Below are 21819 nucleotides of genomic sequence, written 5' to 3'. Positions count from 1 at the left end.
TCCTATTGGCCAGGCCTGAAGAAAGACAGAAGTATTGCAAATGCTACCAACGTGTTATAATACCATTAATGCTGCTTCTTTTTTAGCTGCTTACTCCTTTAAGTCAGTGTTATGGTGCTTGTGCAGTAATGTAAATCCTCTTGTACTGGGCGAGTATGTATAACATTGCAGAAAATTGTGAGATTACAGCTTAGCCTAATGCCACAAAAGTGATTGCTTAAACTGTACTTTAGAGATAATTGACAGGCTGTAACTATAAGCTAAAAGTGCAAGAACATTCACATATGATAAAGTATATTTGTAACAAGACCTCAAAAAAACATTCCACAGAAACTAAATAATAAAGACATTCCCGAGCGCTACAGCATGAAAGGCTGTATTGCGTTTCATCTTGGTGCATTAGGCATTTATTTGCCGCTTCATAAATTTATTGGTGTTATTTTAAGCAAATTATAGCTATCAAACCATCAAATGTTCAAAGATGGAGGGCTGCAGGCTCGCTTGCTGGAAAAGGAATTCCCTTTAAGTGGTAATTTCGGGGAAGAGATGAGGTTTGCCTCAAAGACACGGGCCACACTCCAGCACTGCTCTGGAAAAGTCTGGTACTTGAAAAGAGGAAGAAGAGAATGAAGAGGGGGGGAAGCAAAGAATAAGATGAATGCTGGAGAAGGAGCTTAATAATTTAATGCTTTATGGTGGTTTAAATAAACAAGAACAGAAAAACAATGACCGTTTTTTTTTTTGCTGAGGAAGAAAGCTGTATGGAGAGAGGAAGACAGAGCTTCTAAAAGCCACCACTCACAGGATGTGGCAGCAGAGGTCCAAAGGCCAATGCTGGTGGCTTTAGGCCCTGTAGTAATTACATTTCCTAAACGACAGATGAGATGCAAAGGCCCGGAGCAGAGCATGACTTTGAAATACCGCTCCTCTTGAAAATAGTTGGGAAACAGAATGTCTTTTTGACTGATAAGCCTAGAAATGATCAAATATTGACACCTTTTCATTGGTTGTTGGAAGCTGTGTTTTTCTTTAAAGTCATATTCAAAAATGTTGGAATGAGCTCATATCTGTGTTGCATCACCTCTTCTTTTAACAACACGCCATAAGAAGGAGACAAACTGCTGTTTTAAAAGTGAAATGTTTGATATGAAGTTTCAGCTGCTGAACTATTTCTTTTGTCCTACTTTTCATTTCATGATGCAGTAAATGTCTTGCGGACTTGTGACAAGTCCAGACTGCAGGAAAACCAGTATGTATGTGCATAAAGTGTCTTGCCTTATGAGTCTCTAAATGCACTACTTGGCATTCAAAGATGTGCAAATTTCTCATCAAATCCATCACAGAGTCTGCTTTTAAACTGTGCATTGACAACAACCCAGATAGTCCCGCTCTTCCTGCTACTTGAATTATGACCATGCAACATGCGACAATTTGCAAAACGAGCACAGGACAGTTACAATTTCTACTTGGATTACAAAGATTTCTCCAGATTCTTGCTTTAACTGTGTTATGAACAACTAAAGACAAACCCTCCAAATTCTTGACTTATGTTGTTTTACTTCAAGTCTTTCGCAAATCGATGGTCATTCTCAAGAAAGTCCTACTATCTCCAGTCTTGTAATTGTATTCTATTGAAAATGTATCTGATTTATAGTAAGATTCTCTGCCAGGTTTGTTTACATTGCTTAACTCTTTCTCCCATAAAGACGAGAGTTATTGACCACCCCTGTACCCTTAATGACGAGTCTTGTCACCTCAGTGTATATCGTTAAAGACGTGGTTTAATGACCATTGGAAGAGGGTTTTTTTAGGTTTTTTCAATGGTAGACAGTAGATAGACAAAGACCACCTTCACTAACTACTGATGCACACCCAGTCGCTTTGTTCTACAAGCACACCTATATTATGACATATACCCCTCAGTTCAGAAAAGCCCTTCAAGGATTACTCGTAGTAGAGTTTCAAAGGCTAAAATATTTAACTTATCTCAACATTTTTTTAAATATCAAAGTAAAAAAAATTAAAAATGTATATGCACAACAACATTGCATTTTTTAGTTCATATTTTAATTCTTTTTAAGCAGAGTCGTAAAACAACCATTAGTTGTAAATCACATCTTCAGGCCATCTTCTGCTACTACAGCTGGGTAAGGCAAACTAAGTTACTAAATTATATCAAAAACAACCTAGATAAATGAGCAAATGTTCACATGGATGCTACTAAAAACACACACATAATGGCATCCGCACCACAAAAATATAATGTCAAGGAAAAGTGCCGAACTGCTTTTGTAAACATGCCATGTACAGTCCTCACTGCTAAACTGTTCTGATTTGGATTTAAAAAAATGCATTCCTCAATTAATCTGCTATGAATCAAACCAATCCCAAAGAGGTTTTTGCAGCCACATCCTCTTTGCAACACATTTAACTAGCCAGCTGCTCCCATTGTTCCCTAGCAACTGGCTGTCGCAAAGGGGCCGCCGACCAGTCTCAAGGTCTGTGTGACTGAGGTCTAACCGGTGCAGTGTTGCCTTTCCTGAGCATGTTAACAGACATGCACTTTACATACGCTGTGTGCACTACATTTAGTTTTGCTGTTTGACTGATCAAACAATAGCTAATGAAATTGGAGAACGTGTGGCAAAAAGAGAAAGAAAACCTAAGGAGAGAGAAAATAAAGAGTGGGTAAACTGATGTTAGAAGACAAGCTGAGGGTTTTGCTGCATTAAGATTTATAAGCATGACATTCAACTGTGGGTATGCTTGTGTGTGTTTCTTACTTGTCTTTTACACAGTGGCAAAACTGTGAGCATATGGGTAAATGCAACACTGATTCTAACATTTTAGACAGATGTGAAAAAAAAGCAAACAAAAAAATTCCTGTGCTTTGATCAGTTTCACTGGTGCACAAAATTCTCTGGTTTGGAATCCAGAGGGAAGAAAAGGTCTGTGTGCTAACTTGTTTATCCCACTTTTTAAAAATAACAGCACGGGTTGGCCTCATGGTGTGTATCAATACCCTCGGGCAATGGTCGCCTTATTTTGAAAATCGGAGTTGCTTACACATCTACCCTTCCTCCCCTCAAACGAGAGAGAGAGAGAAAGAGAGAGAGACCAGAAACCAAGCAGCTGAAGTCATTAAAACCAGACACACAAACACAAACACTCTGTTCTCCTGGTCCTTTCCTCCTCCCGGTGATAGCTTATCTTTTTAACACCTTCACACACAAACAAGCAGCCACACACACACACGCACACTCACATTTAAACCAACAGACTCATGTATAAGTAAACAAACGAACGTCTACAGCCCGCTCTGCCCCCAGCCTTTCCGAACACAGCTCATTTATTTGTTCACAGCATGATGTATGAATCCAAAAGCAGCACACTGGCAGGCTTATAATGATGTGTCTGCGTTTTACGGCCTGAAACTCTGCAAGTCGCTTAAACTCTAATAGAGGCATGAATCCCACTCTTCCAGGGGTGCATAAAATGCTACTAAAATGAATGATCTAGCGAGGAATGTCACATGCTAAGTCATGCACATGCCAGGAGGGACAAGGAGTTTGCAACAACTTCTTTTTCTTGCTTGTTTATCACAATAAGGGAAAGAAAAAACCCCACACTGGACAGTCTGCTTTATATGAAAGCACAGGAGGAGCGTGCCCTGACAGCTAAAGTCATCTTAGCAACGAGGTCACGCTTGATATTTTAGATTGTTGACAAGAGCCGACCCCTGCAGACAATCAGAGGACGTCCACCTGTGGGTCTGCTGTCTAAAGATGTCCCGAGGGTGCTGAATGGGTATAAATCTCTCAGCTTGGGGATGTCCTCACGGCATGACAGTGGCCGCTAAGTCTGCCTTAGGGAATCATCAAAACCCAAATACTGGACACTCCCATGACCTCTGTCAGCACGTGCCTCTTTTTGTGACCTCAGAGGGTCAAAGGGCACAAGGCAGGAGGACACTTCCACTCCAAGCTTCAGAGCATGTGTGTTTCTTTTTAATGGAATATGGGGTTGAAGGGTGAAGGAGTGAGGGGCACTGGGGTTCCGGGAATATCTCTGGCTTTTGCATGCAGATGGAGAAAAATATGGACAGACAGAACCAGAGGAGGGCAGATCTGTCATTTTAACGGTCACTTTTACGGTCTGGAAGAGTTGGGTGGCAGTCACAGTGCATATCCCTAATCACCAGACAGATGCATCAGTGTGTAAGCTTCATCGTCACAAAGTGAACGACAGATGTATCCTTCCTCAGTCACCATCATCACAGCAGATTGGATTTAAGTGACTGCTGGTTGGAGCAGTTGTAGCCTGAGGCTTGGACAAGTGAGCTTTTGACAGTGAGGTCACCACTGAGACAATTCATTGCACTCATTTAAACTGCCAGAGAGAAGGCTAGACAAGAATACTTATGACAATTTGTAACAATTGGCTATACAGCGTGGAAACTTCAAAGAAACGTGTCCAAATTTCAACAGAGCAGCAAAACTATCGCTCTTCAAAAATACGAACGTCAATATTAACACTTGAATTAGCATACACTTAGAAGGTTAGGAGTCCTCAGGGAAACTTTATCAGTAGGCCAATGCTCTCATGGTAATGGACTCATGGTCATCATGGTAATGGACATAATTAAGCTTTTTTGTTATCCAAAAAGCTAAAAGAAAGAAAGAAATAGAAAGCAAGAATTTTTGTTTTTACAGCTCTAGAATCAAACCATACATTAAAGTCATGTTTAAGAAGATTTTTTTCAGTCTTATTCATTAAATATTATTTAAGTTAGAAAAATTGTCTCCTGGATGGGGCCTTTACATATCATACTATACATGACAAAGGTAAAATATATTAATGCATTATTAAAAACCTTCTCATGATAGGATGTAGTGATGTTTTTCTGCAGAACAACAACACAAGCCCAGGCATGTCTGAGAGCAAGAGCAGAGTGTCAGCCTGTGTAGTACCTAAAAAGAGAGCTACTTGAATAATATGAAAGTGGTTTGGCTACAAAAAATTAGACATCTAAAAAAAACAAAAGAGTCCAGTACGTGCTTACTTGTAAAATCTGCAAGAAAATGGTTTCAATGCATGATATCAAAACACACTTTCCAGTACAATTTACTAGTGATGCGCGATACCACTGATTTCCTTTCCGATCCGAACTTGAAGCAAGTAGTTTCAAAGCTCAGCCTGAGATACATCTAATTCTTTTCAATTTCAATTTTACTATACAACAATAGTGTGCAGACTGCTGAAGAGTTACAATGTCATGTTACTTTAAACTACACTTTTAACCAGTTACGGTATTACCAACAAAATGATATTTTTGTTATCTGCTTAAGATTTATTGAGCTCAGCTCTGACTGAGTCAATAAACAGTGTTATTACAACAAAATAGAAACTGAAACACAGCAGCCAAATTAATGAAGTTAATTAAGCTTTACTTTTATTTTTGAGTGAAGTTTCACATCTTTCTTGACATTAGTAAAAAAAAATTTATTTTAAATGATAGTACGTTATAATAGTCATCCTAAAATGAGAATGAAATGTACAGTCAAAATTCTCCTTCTAAGCCTTCTTTCCATCAACTAGTTTCCTAACGCTGTCTAAGCTGAAAATACTCTTGCATTAAAAATAACAAACCCTTTTGCAACACCATCAAAACAGCCTGGCTGTCTGGCAGGCTGTAATCCTGCAAATTGCTGTATTACATTCATCCTTCTTTATTTTTCTCAAAAGCCCACAAAACTCCCTCCAAAAGCAATCGTCAGTCTTAATGCATTAACAGCAAGACCACATACCTCTATCACAGTTCAGGCATGTGCTTGGCAAAAAAGAGAAATATTTCCCTTAAAAAAAGGGAAAAAAAGAAAAAAGCATAGGAGTGGGTGGGCACTGAAAGGCTGAGCTTTTTGGAGGGAATTAACAAGCTTATCTGGTGGGGTGTTCTGTGAAAACAAGCAACAGAACAACTTCAGAAGAACTGCGAAAGTAAAAACCATCTGCAGGATGTCCACTGGCACTTAGGAAGGAGATCCCTTTCCCTTTACAAAAAAGTCAGACAGATCTGCAGGGACAGACTGAAGGTGAAACCTACTTTGTTTTAGTTATAAAGAGCTTCAGTTACAAATGCCATTGAATGCTATTGAAGAAAATCCAGTCTGTACTTTACACACATTTTTGTTTCTTTTTTTATTATCGTGATGAAATTGTGCTGAAAGAGCAACAAACACAATCTAGGTTTGGGTGGTAAAAATTTATTTGGCTTAGGGGAAAACGCGTGGAATCTGTCTCCTCCCGTCTCTGGTTCCCTCCCCCTTTACCTGAGCTGGCCAGAGGGGCAGTAAGCAACAGATTAGCAGTGCTTTGGGGAGCAGGCTGCTGTAGCGTGCTGTAATGCAGACTGTCAGTCCAACACAGTTGGGGGGCTACACAATGCCTCCTTGTTCTGACTGGCCCTTCGGTGCCCCACCTCTCTACCTCTCCATCGCTCTGTGCCCTCTGTCTCTCTCTTAGCCTCCAAGGGTTTCAAACTATAAAAGGAAGAAATGCTGCTCAAATTGTTTCCTTTTCTCTACTATAGCAACCTGCTCATGGGTGGATGGATGGAACGAGATATCAACTCTTGAGCCAAGCACAAATCAGCACCCAGGGAACAGACTTAAAGACAGAGGAGGCATCAATGCATGGCTAACATTTTTCAAGTCACAGAAATAATAAAGAGTGACAGGGTTTTTTTTGTCTTGTATCTTTTTGCATGTGAGCATGTCTTCCTGCTTGTTTAGAGCATAATAATAGCCAGTGCCAACACCCTTCAGCCTTTTCCTCCCCACATGCTGCTGTTTATTTACAGCTCAATGTAAACTGTCCAACCCTATGTACTAGCAGCAGAAGACACAACTCAAAAGACTTTTTCTGTAAAACAGCCTGTGGCTGTATTGGAAATATGAATTATTATTGTTAATTTATTGTTTAATTAGAGCTTAAATAGACACAGAGATCTGTAGATAGTTTTGTAAGTGCAGCTGCATACAGCAACGCCAGGGTGCCACTCAAGAATCTTCTTCACAAGTTTCTGTGTGTTTTCTTTGGATCTTCTAACTCTCCCTAATGCAAGAAAGGGCAAGTAGAAACGCACACCTGCAATGTGTATATATACATCTTTTCAGCTAAATGGAATTAGACCCTCTCTTCTCTCCCCAATAACAGTTATTACTATAACACCATCCAGCTCAGCGTCTGATTGGGCCATTTGGGTGTTTTTACGTACTGAGAGAAATCTATACAAAATAACGATTATGGTGCAGTATTCACAGCTGACTGGACGAGAAGTTCTCTCCTGATAAAAAACCTCGATTCTCAGCTGCTAGTCAGACTTCCTTCTCGGCCAACATTAGTAATTTAAAATTCAGCCCGGATTTAATTATGAAGTTCAGCCTAAAATCAGGATTGAGACAGGCGTTGTTTGAAAAAGCAACACCAACATGGTAAAATTATAGTGTTTTTCTTCTTCTTCTTTTTTCGTCAGCAGCCAATATAAGCCCTCAGTCAACACACAGATAACAGTCCGTCACAGTATTTTGCTGAGTTTGCTTTCACACAGCTTTGGCTCTTTTGATTCAGACCCCAGAGAAAAACGTGTGATGTTCATCATCACTACTCGAATCTACCTGCAAAACTCAAAGAGCCCAAAAAGGAAAAAGTATGACCATTATTTGTGTTATTAAGCCCCCTTCATTCACAGAATAACTAACACTGTGGGCTTCAGTCATCTATTAAAGTCAAAGTCAGCAACTACGTCACTATGAAGGAATTTCTGTTTCAAATCCACGAGTTTCTGGCTCTGCACATGCGATTGCAAAAGATTTGCAACAGATGTCAACAGATTTACAATTTTTACCAGTTTATCACAGTTAATCACCATATTATCACAAACAGACTGCATTTAATTGCCAAGTTGACCCACTGAGTCCCAAACACAAGCAGACTGATGGCTGTGCCATTTTGTTGCCATCTTAAAACAGCAAATTTCCTTTGAAAACAGCAAATGACAAGAAACCATTTTAAAAGATAACAAGACTGCAAGTTCGCTGCACAATTATTTTGTTCATGCAGGGATTTACTAGTTTTTCCTAGTGTGACAGTAGTGTAAGATGACCATACTAAAGATATCTGCTCTCACCAACATCACACAGAAAGAAACTGAACATTTAGAGCATTCCGAGTCTTTTTGTATTAAAATTAGGGCTGCCACAAACGATTATTTTGATAGTCGACTAGTCATCGATACTAATCAGATCATGCATCCATTGAAGGTAAAACGTACAGCTTATTGCACCAGCATGCATCTGCTCTTATATAACTATCATTAGCTTACAGCTTTAAGTGTTAGGGTGTTTGGGTGTTAACTAAAAATAAAGGCAAGATGATAGTTTATGAAATTTTAATGAAATTTGCAGATTGTTTCGGTGAAGTTTAATAAACTCCTTGCTATCTAAAATATAACGGGACACTGGAGTATATTCTCCAGCATCTCACACTTCTGATAATCAGTTGTCTGCTTGACATTTATTCAGCTGTGTAAAAACTATACCTTTAATCTCAGCCAAACTGACTTACTCAGGAATAAATGAAATACTATAAAGAAGCCAAACAATAACATTTTTAAGTTATCTAAGTGACTTATATATGTTTAACCTGAGTAGCGACAGACGCGGTGGGTTTGAAAACAATTTGCCCGGAGTTCGGGGTTCTCACGGGCTCTAGTGAGCTTTGCCCCCGGCTAGCTATCGAGCTAGTGGGTAACAGACATCGGAGCGCTTTTCAAAATATGTGGTGTCTTGATAAACTGAGCAGATATTTGAGGTTTACACAGTTACATTCTTGCTTGAAAATATGTTAAACGTTTATTTTTTGACCCAGACGCCATTGTTGGAAACTGAGCTGGGCTGCGCTATGAATTCTGGGACAGAGCTACTTCTTCTTCTTCGGGGTTTAACGGCAGCTGACATCCTTGTACATGCAGTGCTGCCATCTTCTGTTTCAGTCCATTATTACACTCTTAAATACTACTACTTATTCCTGCGTCTTTTGTGATCTTACAAAGCTTCAAACGACGCGTCGACTATTAAATCAGTCGTCGACGATTTTGATAGTCGACGTAATCGTGACTAGTCGACTAATCGTGGCAGCCCTAATTAAAATGATTAATTAATATGAACATTCATGTCCCGTTATACGTATAACAGAAAAAAGGAAAAGGAAAATAATTCCTGTCACTAGGAGGCCCGTGACCTCTAAACATAATGCGCAGCGCTTTTAACCCAGCTGTGTTATGTGGGTAATGTCAAGTCAAATATGTAATTCCCACCCACTCCATGACATGTTGGTCAGTCACAGGAGCTCGTTCAGTGAGAGACTGAGATTACCGAAAAGCACCACTGAACGACACAGGAAATCATTCCTGCCTGTGGCCATCTCCCTGTACAACGCATCCACTTAACACACTGTTTGCTGCTACAGCTACACATGTTTCTTTTCCAACTATTTATTTATAAGTGACTTATGTATGTATGTATGTATATATATGTATATATTGTACTATTCTTAGTTAGCGTATTGTCTGTCTTGTCTTAATGTTGGTTTAAAATGGAGCACTGTAACAAAAAATAATTTCCCCCAGGGATCAATAAAGTATTCTGATTCTGATTCTGAAATTCTAAAGTGTTTTACTAAACTGCCTTCTGACTCGTTTGGACCCAGGAACTGCAAAACCAGCCCGAGCCCTTCCAGACTCTTTATATCTTGAAGTTCCTGGGAGCATATGACAAATGCAGAATATATACTTACAGGTGCGGGTGTGATCTGATGTTTGAAAGATAAGTTGATTTAAGCAGTTAGAGAGTAGGTAAATTTTCTTAATTACATCCCACTCTCAAGGGTAGAATAAGCACTGCTGAAGTTAATCTTGTAATTAATTGTTGCTTAACTGTTATATCCTGTAGTTGGAGGAGCTCCTGAATATATTAGCAGGAGATACACATCCTCTGGAAAGCTCATGTGTGTCTGGACATGCTGGTGATTAGGCCACAGTAGTTGTACTGCAAGGGGCCCTACCTTATGTATTACTGCTCCACCGCTCAGCAATTCATCATATTGTCATTCAGTAACACTGACAGTGATGGAGAAAGCCACAGTTCGTACAAGATATTGAGCATCAGTGTAAATGACTTACTGTCAGTGTCAACTCTAGCAAAGGAAAACTATAGTTCTGAATTCTAAAATCTCCCAATATGTTCTCTGTTTTTGTGTGTGTGCACCGCTGTGCTGCTGAATAAGCTTCACTCCTTCACATGTCAGTGTTTTGTGTTTTTGGTTTCCTAAGTTCTGCTGATTATTAATTGTCTTCAGTTTCATTCTTATTTCATTGTGTTTTCAGCCATGTGCCATTTGTTCCAGTTCCAAGTGAAATTTTTAAACAGATTACTGAGATAAAATGTCATTGTGTGCTTCTGCTGTGTAAAAGAAAAAAGGTTGCCCAGAAATAAATGCAATCATTAATTCTAGTCAGACCTGGTGAGAATGCCGTCACCACTGTTGCTTACTGTGTGTCTGTTCTTTGGGTGGTACCACAACATTACTAACACTCCATCCTCTACTACTTAATTTAGCATAACATTACCTCAAAAGGTGCCAAAACATTTATTACACATTACCTCACTCAGGATACGATCGCTTCCAATGCATCTTTTGGCAATGACACAATAACTCATTTTTACTGGATCGTGTTAATGAGCCCATATGCCACTACTTGACTAACGCAAAGCTCACCTTTAAGGCTATTCGTCCTGTGAGCACACATAGAAACATTAATCATGTCAGCACTTTATTTTAATTCATTGCTTTGTCTTTTCTTTTCATTTGAAAACACCTTCAGGGGATTGTGGGTTTAAAAAAAAAAGCTGATAAGGAATTTGATTTATGCAAAAAGAAAAGCTTAAAGTCTTATTTACATCTCAACAAGCCACTTTTAATCACAGCCACAGCAAAACAGAACAGAGTTTTCTCAGTTTGTTGCACTGCGATGTGGTAAAATTTAATTTCCTCATGCCAGTCTTAAATTAGCGGAGGAGAAGATTTGCTTCCTGTTGTAAACAGCCATCTCTCATCTCCAGCTCCACTTTGTTGTTCCCCTGTGTGATGTCAAGCTCTGCCTTATGCGTGTGTTTGTTTATGTACTGATTGTATCCCGGGGGAGGAACTTACATGGTAGGTCATGTCTTTCATCACATCCATGTTGCGCCAGGCCAGACTTCCATCTTAAATTACACACACACCCCACGCACTCTGCCATAAATGCATACAGGGGCAGAAGTTATCTACATTATATCCCCAAGATTTCTGCACCCACTTTAGTTTCCTATTTCCTAAAACTGTGACTGTGGTGTATGTGGATTTGCAGCCAACATTTTATGCTTCTCATATATGAACATATTCTCTGTGTCAGAGCTGCGTCAGGACCTAAACTAAATGTAAAACAACCAGCTTTAGTTTTGAATGTTTGCTTGTGATTTTAAAAGACCGAAAAAGGATTTGGATCCTATAAGTAGACTCAAAGCATCATTCAGATGTGATAACGTGCTATAAACCCAGTCATATCCCTATTCAACCACTCGGCATATAAGTGGATTTAAAAGATGAAATCAAGAGAGGACTTTGGTTTAAACTTTTGTGTGTGTGAGCTCCCTGTACTTGAGTCGCTCCTTTGGGAAAATCATTCACAGAAACCATTCTTCTGAAGAGACGTGTAACCTCTCGCTATTCAGCTCGAGAGAAAAGCAGCCTTATGCCAGGTCCTTGCTGTCCGCCTAGCCGCCTGCCTCCACCGCAGTAGACAAAACAAGTGGGAGGCAGGATTTGTTTAGACAGAGCTCACCTGGCACACACGCAGACACAGAAACAGTGATCAGGCAAGCCCAAGGGAGGAGTAGAGGCAGCAAAGAGGCGGGGAGGAGAAGCAGTGGTGGTGGAGGTATGATGAGCCTATGGAGAGGGGGAAGGGGCTTGGAGAGGAGAGCATGGGGTTCAGCATGCCACCCATATCCAGGACCATTAAAAAAATCAAAGCAGATTAAGAATTAAGGGACCTTGATTGGCTTTCAAAGAAAGAATGCTCTTTTCTCCTTGTTAAATAAGGCATTTGTTATTTTACAAACTTAAAAGTCGACATCACAGTTAGAGTCCCAGTTAAAAGCCTTAAATGCAAGTCGAATGGATCACACAAGCCAGAAATGACCCTTTAAAATGACCTAAAACACAGTGCTGCGGTGACTTTCTCGCTACCTTGCTCATCTTTGAAAAACATGTGAGGTGAGGTTCGACAGGGGAACAAAGCACAAGATGGATGGCAGGTCCCTCTAACCACACACTGATGGTTACTATAGGATGACCTCAGTTGACCCTTTGGCCCCTCAACAGCCTCACTTCCCTTTGAGTAAGGTTAAATAAGGGATGCCTGGGTGGGGGGTTAAGACATAAAAAGAGAAAGAAAGTGGCTTGACTGTAACTCTTTGGCAACATCATCAGTAAAATCTCATTAACAATGGTAGCGGCTCTAGAACATTCTGCAGTTAAAAGAAGCATACGCTATTGTATGCGAGTGTTTTGCTGGAAATGCTTACAGATAAAGCGAGCAACCGTCAGGCCAAAAGGCACGGCTGCAGCAAAAGCTTTATTCCTGTTATTGTTTTGACCTTTTTCCAAACAGCCTGGCATTCATCACTTTCCTTTAGCATCACAACTACGTGTTGACAGAAATGATAATCTGTCCTACGTCAGCTGGTAATGGCACCGAGACAGAAACACAGAAATAACAGCCAGTAATCATGTGGTCCTCAGGTTCCAGAAAATGGGCACTAAAACGACTGTGGTTAGTATTTGCACAAAGAAAGCGTTTTTGGAAAGAGAGGCTTGGCAGTTAGATGTTACATTACAAGCTGAGTGCTCAGTCCATAGCGTGAACAAAGATGGGGAGACAAGGTTTTACACTGAATTCTGTGAACTTTCAATTTAGATAAAGTAGCTAGGCTGACACCATTGTTAGCCTATAGGCTCTTAAGTGTTGCATGGCTCACTCTGTGCCTCTAATTAGCTGCTCAGATTGCTGTACTGTAATAGAAAATGATTACAGGGCAGGAGAAGAATTAAATAACCCACCAACATAGTTTTTGTTCCTCCATTTCACCAGTGCTCTCAATGGCATTGATGAAATATGAAACTATGGCTACATTTAGTTGTTAACAACAAATTCAAATGCAAATGAAATAAACTTCTACTGCCACAAATGGTCACTTGAAAAGATTCATTAAAAGCAGAGACAGAGGTCCACTGAAGTGAGCAGATTGCTCACCATCATTGGTTCAACCATCTGACTGATAAAGGTCTGATTGACAGATGGTAGATCAAAACTTCTGTCACCCTGCAGGGTGGCAGCACCTGTCAATCAAAAAGGTCTGCACGGTGTCCAAGAACAATCCAGCTAGTCAAGAATGTGAGGCTTGAAGGTTTTCTTTGTCACTGAGGTATTCTGAAAAAAGTCTCTTTCTCATCGTATCCACAGGAAAGACTGGTCAGCATTTCTGTGCGTCTGGGGAGTCAGCAACGATGACTCTACGGGGCAGAGTCTAAAAACTGATCAGAGGTCAGTGGTCTCACTGGGGGCAGAGGAATTACAGGTTTCAGAATCAAGAGGAAGTGAATTTGCACCAAAGTTGAGAGTTCAGCAAATGAACTCCTGCCAGACATGCTTTTCGTTTATGTTTGCATAATTGCGTGTAAGCCTGCAGCAGAACTCGAGATGGAATCAGCTGCTTGTTTGGTTTTTACTTGCTGGCTGATTAACCACCATGTAATCCGTTCAGTCTTATTACTTGTGACAAAATTAACATCCATCACATGTATGTGTGTACATGTTAATTACAGAAATGAAAGCTTGTTAACAGCCTTCACTAGGCCAGGGTCTTTCACAGCTAATTAGGCAGCAACATGGACACATGCACACAGAATCATACACGGGGGACGCGTTACATGCATCTGCTCTTTAGCACCTTTCCCCGTAGCGTTAGTCTGCTGATTCCAATCATTAGACCCATTAGAGGCCAATTAACACCATCACAAAGCTCCCTTTCTGTTTTATAGCACCATAAACAAAACCTGCAGACTTGCCTTGGGCCCAGCAGAGCTCAACAGACTAATGCAACACAGAATAATTTAATTCAGTAATATACTACCTTTTAGGAGCAGACACAAAGGCTTACAGCCTCCATCACACTGGCTTATGTATAAATTTTGACTCTTTCCTGAGGTCTAAGCACTGATATTCACTTTTACCTTTGAAGCTGATTGCAGCTTATATGAAGTACAGAAAAGCCATAAAATTTCCTCTGTAGTCGGCTTTTGCTTTATTCTTTGGGTTGTAAATCTATAAAGAAGGGCAGCATCTGGCCTAGACCACAGTTCCCATCCAGTAACACATTAACCATTATTCCATTTATCTCAACTGCATCATCAATGGTGTGTGTGTGTAACAGGTTTATGCTGTGCTGATAAACCAGCCTCCAGACTAATCCATACAGTCGGATCGGTTTAGTAAAAGAGAACCTGTTTGAAGTGCCTTATGTGGGTCAAACTGTATCAGAATAGGCCTTAAAGATAAGCATAAGGGTGTTTTCCGCATGTTTAAGTCGTGCCCTATAGTGGGTTTGCGCAAACATTTGAGTGTGCATGCTGCAGCACGCCACAGGCACGGGCCGTCCCGAGAGGAGAATTTGATGCGAAACAGCACTGAAATCAGTTATAGTGGCAGTCGTGCTCAGCAGTTATTCGTGATGTGTTTCATTTCCCAAGGGGGCAAAAATAAACTCTGCACACAACACGCTCAAGTTTCAAATGAGCGCAAGTGCAGTCACGCAGTATAAAAGCAAGTTCTAAGAAAAGAACGTGCCGCTTTGTAAAGTCTAGAAAACAAGATTGTATTTCGTGTGTATTGCAAAACAAATAACAAAATCACAACCTGAAAGGTCTGGAGAGCCCACGGTGAGATCGCAGAGTACGGTCAGACACGTTATTCCCAAGAGGAGCGTAAAACTGACGGCTGAGAGAGTCCCATCTGAGAAGAACATCCTTGAAGCCTCGCGTTTTTAAATTGTCTCCGAATCATTAGAAAGTCCAGCAGCATCAGCAGCAGCGGAAACATCGAGGTTCAGACTGTGAGATGAATTCAGGAGATGTGCGCGTCCATGTCTCTAGCCTTCTCCTCAGCCTCCCACCACACCGCTGTGAGACTGAGACTGGGATTACTCAAGACTGGAGCCGTACACAGCTCTCTGACTACACTTCCAACTGCGTGTTGTGGAGGATGGCCACCACCTGCGGGATCGACGCTCCCCTGCATGGTCTCAAAGAGCCAGAGTTAGCTTAGGAAGTCTTTTTCCTTCTTCTTAAATATGCAATGTTTGAGTCCTAATTGACAGAGGTGTCTATGTTACTTATGTATATTATATCTATTTTCCACTTTATATCTACTTTCGTCTACTTTCGTAATCTGACAGCTACAACGACCAATCTGATAAAATACGATTTAAAACAGAGTAATAACAGACTATAGCGACAGCCTATAGGTTATACCTGTAACAAGAAGCTCCAACATAATGAGAAAGACCATACAAATGCTACATACTTCTGACTTAATTATTATTATTTTTAACCACTGCTCTTCTATATAAAATAATTGAGGTGGGATTTTTATCAGTACGGTGTGCCCTGTGCCATGCTATTTTGGACACATTTTGCTATTGCTAAAGTTTTACTTAAGCAAAAACTGAAATAGCTAGAAAGCTAACTGTCAGCACGTGAAGCACTTAGCGCCTTAATAATGTCGTCACATCTCAGCACATATTATTATTATTATTATTATTATTATTATTATTATTATTATTGCACGTCAGGACCAACCGATATCAAATGAAGGAAGAGTTTCACCATCTTGTGGGCAACTTGCCGCATTACAGCTTGGAGAATTCGCGTTTCAAGTACGTTTGACCCACACGGCTTCCGTACAGTCTCACACGCGACAACAGAAGGTCAATTATGGCAGCCTGCACTAAAAGGCTGGACAGATTTATAATCTCACTGAGGTTACTGCGAAACTTGCAGCTCCAAAATGAGCGTAAGTAAATGGATTTACTTTTTTAAATCTTCTGTATTATTATATAACTGTGTATTTTCCTGACATGTCGTTGGACGCGCCGTACTTGTGTCCACTCTGAGCTAACGGAGCTAACGCTAGAAACAACCTCTCCAAAAAAAATAACATGCGTAACCCTTATGTTTACAACTAACTGATGAGAAACAAGACGGTCTTAGTTTCTTCTCGATTTCAGGGTTTCTGTCTACATCTCCGTGTCTTCGTGTTGCTGGGAATGACAGCGAATCGCCGAAATTCGTCCCTCCATCGAAACCTGTCATTGTAGACAAGACACAGACTGTGGCATCTCTCCGAAAGTATGAGGCTCATTTGCAGAGCAGACACCGCAAAATTTCAGTGACATTGTGTAAAGTATGTATGAGGGCGTAAATAAGACTTTTTTTTGTAACATGTCCCCCCCTGCTCCTCTTTCCTTAGGTTCTTGAGCCCAGAGTTTATCCCTCCTAGACAGAGAACAGATCCTTTAAAGTTTTCTATTGAGAGGAAAGACATGATTCGCAGAAGAAAAGTGCTCAACATTCCTGAATTTTATGTTGGTAAGAACCTAAACTGTCAGGTGTAGTACCACTGCATGTTGAGACATTTGAATATTTTGACCTGAATGTAGAGATTTATAACAGTTTTGTTGGTTTCAGGGAGTATTCTAGCTGTGATTATGGCTGATCCAAATGCCAGTGGGAAAAGCAACCGCTTCGTTGGCATCTGCATCCAGAGAGGAGGAAAAGGGCTGGGAGCCACATTTGTCCTGAGGAACATCATTAATAACCAAGGTGAGGTTTGTTTGTTTTGTAAGAAATGTCTTCTGAATGCAGAGGATCAGGGGTACTGCATGAGGAAATTAGGAGCAGCAGAGAAATATGTGAGCATGGTCCAGGACATGCACAAGGACAGGAAGACAGCAGCGTTCTGGGATTATATCACGGATTGTTGAGAGATGAGATTAGGCAGGAATCTCTGTGAACTGTGTTGTTCGCAGACGGCATTATGATTTGTAGTAAGAGTAAGGAGCAGGTGGAAGAGAAGAGGAATGAAAATCTGTAGAATCAAGACAAAATACGCATGTGAATGAGAGGGAGACTGGTGGAAAGGTGAGGTAGAGAGATAGTGAGGATAGATGAGTTTAGATACCTAGGGTCAAACAGCCAAACAAGAAGAAGAGAGTGCAAACAGGGTGGATATGAGTTCCTTTTTAGTCTCACTTTTTAGCAGTGAGACTTAAAAGGAAGCTTTACAAGATAGATATTGAGACCTGCTGTGATTTGAGATACTAATAAAAAGTTAAGAGGATGAGCTGAAGATGTTAAGGGTTTTATTTGGAGTGCCTAGGATGGTTTTTGCTTTATTCTTTGGGTTGTAAATCTATAAAAAAAGGTGTTGCAGATCACCAGCCAGGTGATCAGGGATAACCCATGTTTTAATAATGTACGCCTGTGTTTTTGACCTAGGTGTGGAGATCTGCTATGAGCTGTACAACCCTCGTATTCAGAAGATTGAGGTGCTGAAGCTGGAGAAAAGACTAGACGATAATCTGATGTACCTGAGAGACGCTCTGCCCGAGTACAGCACTGTGGACCCTGAAATGAAGCCGGTGCCTTTCTCACCTACTGGAGAGGTGCCTGTCAACAAGGTGAGAGAACTTAAAGGTGAACTGAAACAACTGGATCAAGTTGGGCTTCTCCAAAGCAAACTCATCTAATACACTCAAATGTTTTTTTTTAATATTTTTGATGAACCTTTATTTATTATTACTGATATTACTACAGGTCTTATTTGTAGCAGTGCTGAAATAAATAGGCCAAATGTGTGGGATTTGATAAGTGTTGAGCCCAGTCCAGTTCAGTCTATTTATTTAACAGACCTAAGATGCAAGAATAAAACTGCAGCATTTTGAACCAAAAACAATTACTTGTTTTTATCTGTCCTCCAGATCAAGGTAAGGATGCGTCCAAAGCCATGGTCTAAACGCTGGGAACGGCCTAAGTTCAACATCCAGGGCATCCGCTTCGACCTCTCCCTGACCCCAGAACAGATGGAGCATGCCCAGAAGTGGGCACAGCCGTGGCTGGAGTATGACATGCTAAAAGAGTACGACACATCCAAACTGGAGGAGCAAATCATCAAAGAAGTCCAGCAGGAGATGAGCAAGTGAAACAAACAACTTTTTTTCTTATTACCATCAGTGCAGACTTTTCAAAATTGGAAGATGAGGCGGTCATGGATGTGGAGCAAATCAAGTCTTATTCTAAGTGGTTTACAACAGCCACACCTCTTTATGTAACAAGAAGTGAAAATGGATATTGATGTTCTATTTGTAAAAGCATTGTCTTCTTCATGTCTGCGTATCAGTCTGCTGAGGAGTTCTTCCAGTGTCACTAATTTTAGCTGTGACATTCACAGTATGCGATGAAGTATCGTCTGTAATAAAGCTAATTAATCCTGCAAAGCATTACAACTGAATTTCATTGCCTTGTTATGGTCTGTGTTCTTTATTTGGAGTTGTGACACCAGGTGGCGGTGTTTCTCTACTCAAGTCGCCTCCCGTAGCAGTTACATAACTCCTGCACTGTTTTGAGGAGAAACCACTGCCGTGCTAAATAAACAAATAATGTTTTATTTAAACTAATGATGACAGGACCATTCCAAACAAGCAGGTTAACTGAGATGTTTTTTTGGGTCGATTTTTCCATCCGTTCATGTTCTAAGGGGTTTATGGGCTAAACCTGGCAGCCGTAACTCAGAACCTTGGTATTGAAGGAGCACACACACCAAAGACACCCGGTAGTGTTTTACTGTTGTGGATGGAAAATTGTGGTGTTGAGATGGTATGTTAGAGCGTCAGTTGGGTAGTATAAAAACTCTTGGACTCCTTATGTTATGTCTGCTCACTGTGAGTGTGTGTGTGCGCGTGTGTGTGTGTGTCTGTGTGTATAAACATGCTCAATGAGTCCCTGCACTCTAATTTCTCCATATTACAGGATGAGATGTGGAGAAAATGGTCTCTAATACAGGAGTAGCAGATGTTTGCTGAGCTCATTATGGACCACACAGATTCCCTGTGTGGAGATAGAGCGGAATAAAGGGAGTGAGGACTCGTGTTACATTTAGGGTCATGGAGTGGAAGAAAGCCTTTAACTGTGATATACAGCAATTCACAGTGTATCTGCTAAAGTTAATGGTTTGTAATTGTTTTAGTCGAATTGCCAAATCTTCTGCACCTGTTGAACAAATAGGTTTCCACATCGGTGCAGTGTTATACACACTGTGTTTACTCCGGCTAATTTATTCTCTGCCTAATTAGATGTGAACTGCAGCAAAGAAAACCAACTCCATGTGCTTCTGTATACAGTTGACTGAGAGCCTGTCCTGCGTGTCGTCATTATGCTACCTACTGAACCTGCAGGCCCTTTCACCTTTTTCGGTATTTCTCTTTGAGGCTGAAGTTCCCATGTGGAGGCGGCAACAGAAATGTTTACGTTGCAGCATATTACCGAGTCTTTAGGAGCATTCCACGGCGACACCACTGAACTGGTAAACCACAAAGTTACACAGTCCGTGTTACTGCTGTAGGGAAACGTTGCCGGTGTGCGTATGTGTGTGTGATTTAAACTGTATGTGCCTCCCCTGCCCTCAGGTTGACTGCTGCACCTGGAGTGCAGTTGAAGCCCTTTGGCTGGGAAAGAAGATCAAACACCAGGTTTTTTTCTGTCTCTGTGTCTTGCTCACACACACAGACACATACAGTAACTTGCAGACAGGCTATCATACCAGCCCTCCCTAACAGACAGACGCTCTAAACAGTGCCAACTGTAAATGTCTGGGGCAACCTGTCTGTCAATCCTCATGCTGAAACTAGATACACTCCATTCACGGTTGCTGTGAAATCGAGGTGTGGCATAAGGGTTTGTGGAGACATAACCTCACCCCCTCAATAACATCCAACTGCAAAGGATGGAGGCCTGATGATAGTTACAGTGCCACACACCACACTATAGGAATGCAGGGAGGGACATGCTCTTCTAATCTGTCTTCCTCCCTTTCCCTGGTACTCCCATGACCTTCATCTCTTTTTCTCTCTAAGGTGGGATAGCTCTTGAAAAGCAGGCAGGTTGATGAATTGGAGAGGATGTGAGGGTGTGCAGCAACTCCCACAGATTGAGATTTTGAGGTAATGTCTTCCACTGGGCCAATATAGCACAGTCTCACTCTACTGGATCAGAGTGCTGATCTCTTAACATCTCTGTCATCGTGTGATTTCTTATTCTCCTGTCTGCAGGCCTGGGGAAATTAGTTTCAGTCTCTCTATCTCTGTCAGCGTGTGTGAACTGTGTTTGAGCTGTCTGTGTGTATGACAAGTGCAATGGGATACTGGGCCACCCATAGGCCCCAGGTAAATTACACCCTCTCACTGTGTGCATGTGTGCTTACACATGTGTGTATGTGCTCCTTGGGGCCACCCATAGTCCTAGGTAAATTACACACTTGAGTTTCACCATATGTTTCCAGTGAAACGACACAACCGTCTGCTCCTCTCCGACTGTCCCACGGGACACACATGTGCTCTTGCTGCCATCACTCTCTTTGTTACACACACACACACACACACACACAGACAATCTGACAGTGTGACAGCTGTTAGGAAACATTACATTGCAAGCAGCTGATAGCTGAAGTTGAACAGGCACATATCAAAGTCTTTTTAATAGTGTGATCCTGTGTGGAGTGGATCTGGCAGTGCTACTGGGGTCAAGGGTTCACTTCCAGTTGGGGCCAAGTATCTCATCCCACAAGTGTTTGGATAAAAGCGTCCATCAAATGGAACGTGTTGGACAGTAGTTTTAGGATTATTCATTTAATGCCAGGAGAAGGATGATGATACAGCGCAGGAGGAGAATGGAATCAGAAATTTCAGTGGCCAATCAGTTTCATCGGAACTACTTGTCAGATGGCAAATGTATAAAAATTTCTCATCTCGGGGGATTACGTTTTTCTTTTTGACTGGATCCCACTAATACAAATATTGTCTGTGCTGGCAATGACTGATTAAGTATTAACAATGCATTTAGGCATGTAAACATGTTGAGGTTCAAACTGAGTATGAGTAGTTCAAACAGAATGGGAAAGAAAGGAAATTCAAAGTAAACTTTGATTGTGGTGTATTGTGATCTCCTGGGATTTTCCCACACAATTATCTCTAGGGTTTACAGAGGATGGTCTGAAACAGAAAATATCCCGTGAGCAACAGTTCTCAGGGCAGAAATGCATCACTGATGCCAGAGGTCACAGGAAAATGGCTGGACTGCTTCAAACTGATAGGAAGGCAACAGTAACTAAAATAACTACTCATTCCAACTAGGGCATGAAGAAAAGCTTCAAGTGCACAACACGTTGAGCCTTGAAGCAGATGGGCTAAAGCATCCGAAGACCAAAGCATCAGAAATTGGATTTGCCTAAGAACAGGAAACTAAAAAGGCTGCAGTTCACACAGGATCACCAAAACTGGACAATAGAAGGTTGGAAAAACATATGAGCAGGTACTCTTGGTGAAACGG

General features: G+C 41.0%; 2 protein-coding genes across 2 annotated transcripts in view; one reads left to right on the top strand and one right to left on the bottom strand.

Annotated features, from left to right (window-relative positions):
• Window positions 1-15467, bottom strand: part of eva1aa (eva-1 homolog A, regulator of programmed cell death a) — a 73122-nt gene extending 57655 nt beyond the window's left edge. Inside the window, exon 1 of the mRNA XM_085432013.1 lies at window positions 15077-15467. Within this exon, the coding sequence (XP_085288139.1) occupies window positions 15077-15185 (109 nt within the window). The 5' untranslated portion in view covers window positions 15186-15467. The remainder of the gene's footprint in view (window positions 1-15076) is intronic.
• A 602-nt stretch (window positions 15468-16069) lies between these two features.
• On the top strand, window positions 16070-18716 carry mrpl19 (mitochondrial ribosomal protein L19). Its single transcript, XM_085432016.1, has 6 exons — window positions 16070-16231; window positions 16446-16566; window positions 16688-16806; window positions 16906-17040; window positions 17716-17897; window positions 18198-18716. The coding sequence occupies exons 1-6, from the start codon at window positions 16153-16155 to the stop codon at window positions 18417-18419; spliced, it is 858 nt and encodes a 285-aa protein (XP_085288142.1). The 5' UTR covers window positions 16070-16152; the 3' UTR covers window positions 18420-18716.
• Window positions 18717-21819: the final 3103 nt, after the last annotated feature.

The sequence above is a fragment of the Copadichromis virginalis genome, linkage group LG15 (assembly GCF_057382275.1).
Source record: "Copadichromis virginalis isolate Kocher_CV1m ecotype Utaka linkage group LG15, C_Virginalis_male_GT1.1, whole genome shotgun sequence".
Taxonomy (NCBI): domain Eukaryota; kingdom Metazoa; phylum Chordata; class Actinopteri; order Cichliformes; family Cichlidae; genus Copadichromis; species Copadichromis virginalis.
Note: the sequence above shows the minus strand (reverse complement) of the source record. Positions and strands in the feature narration are given on the sequence as shown.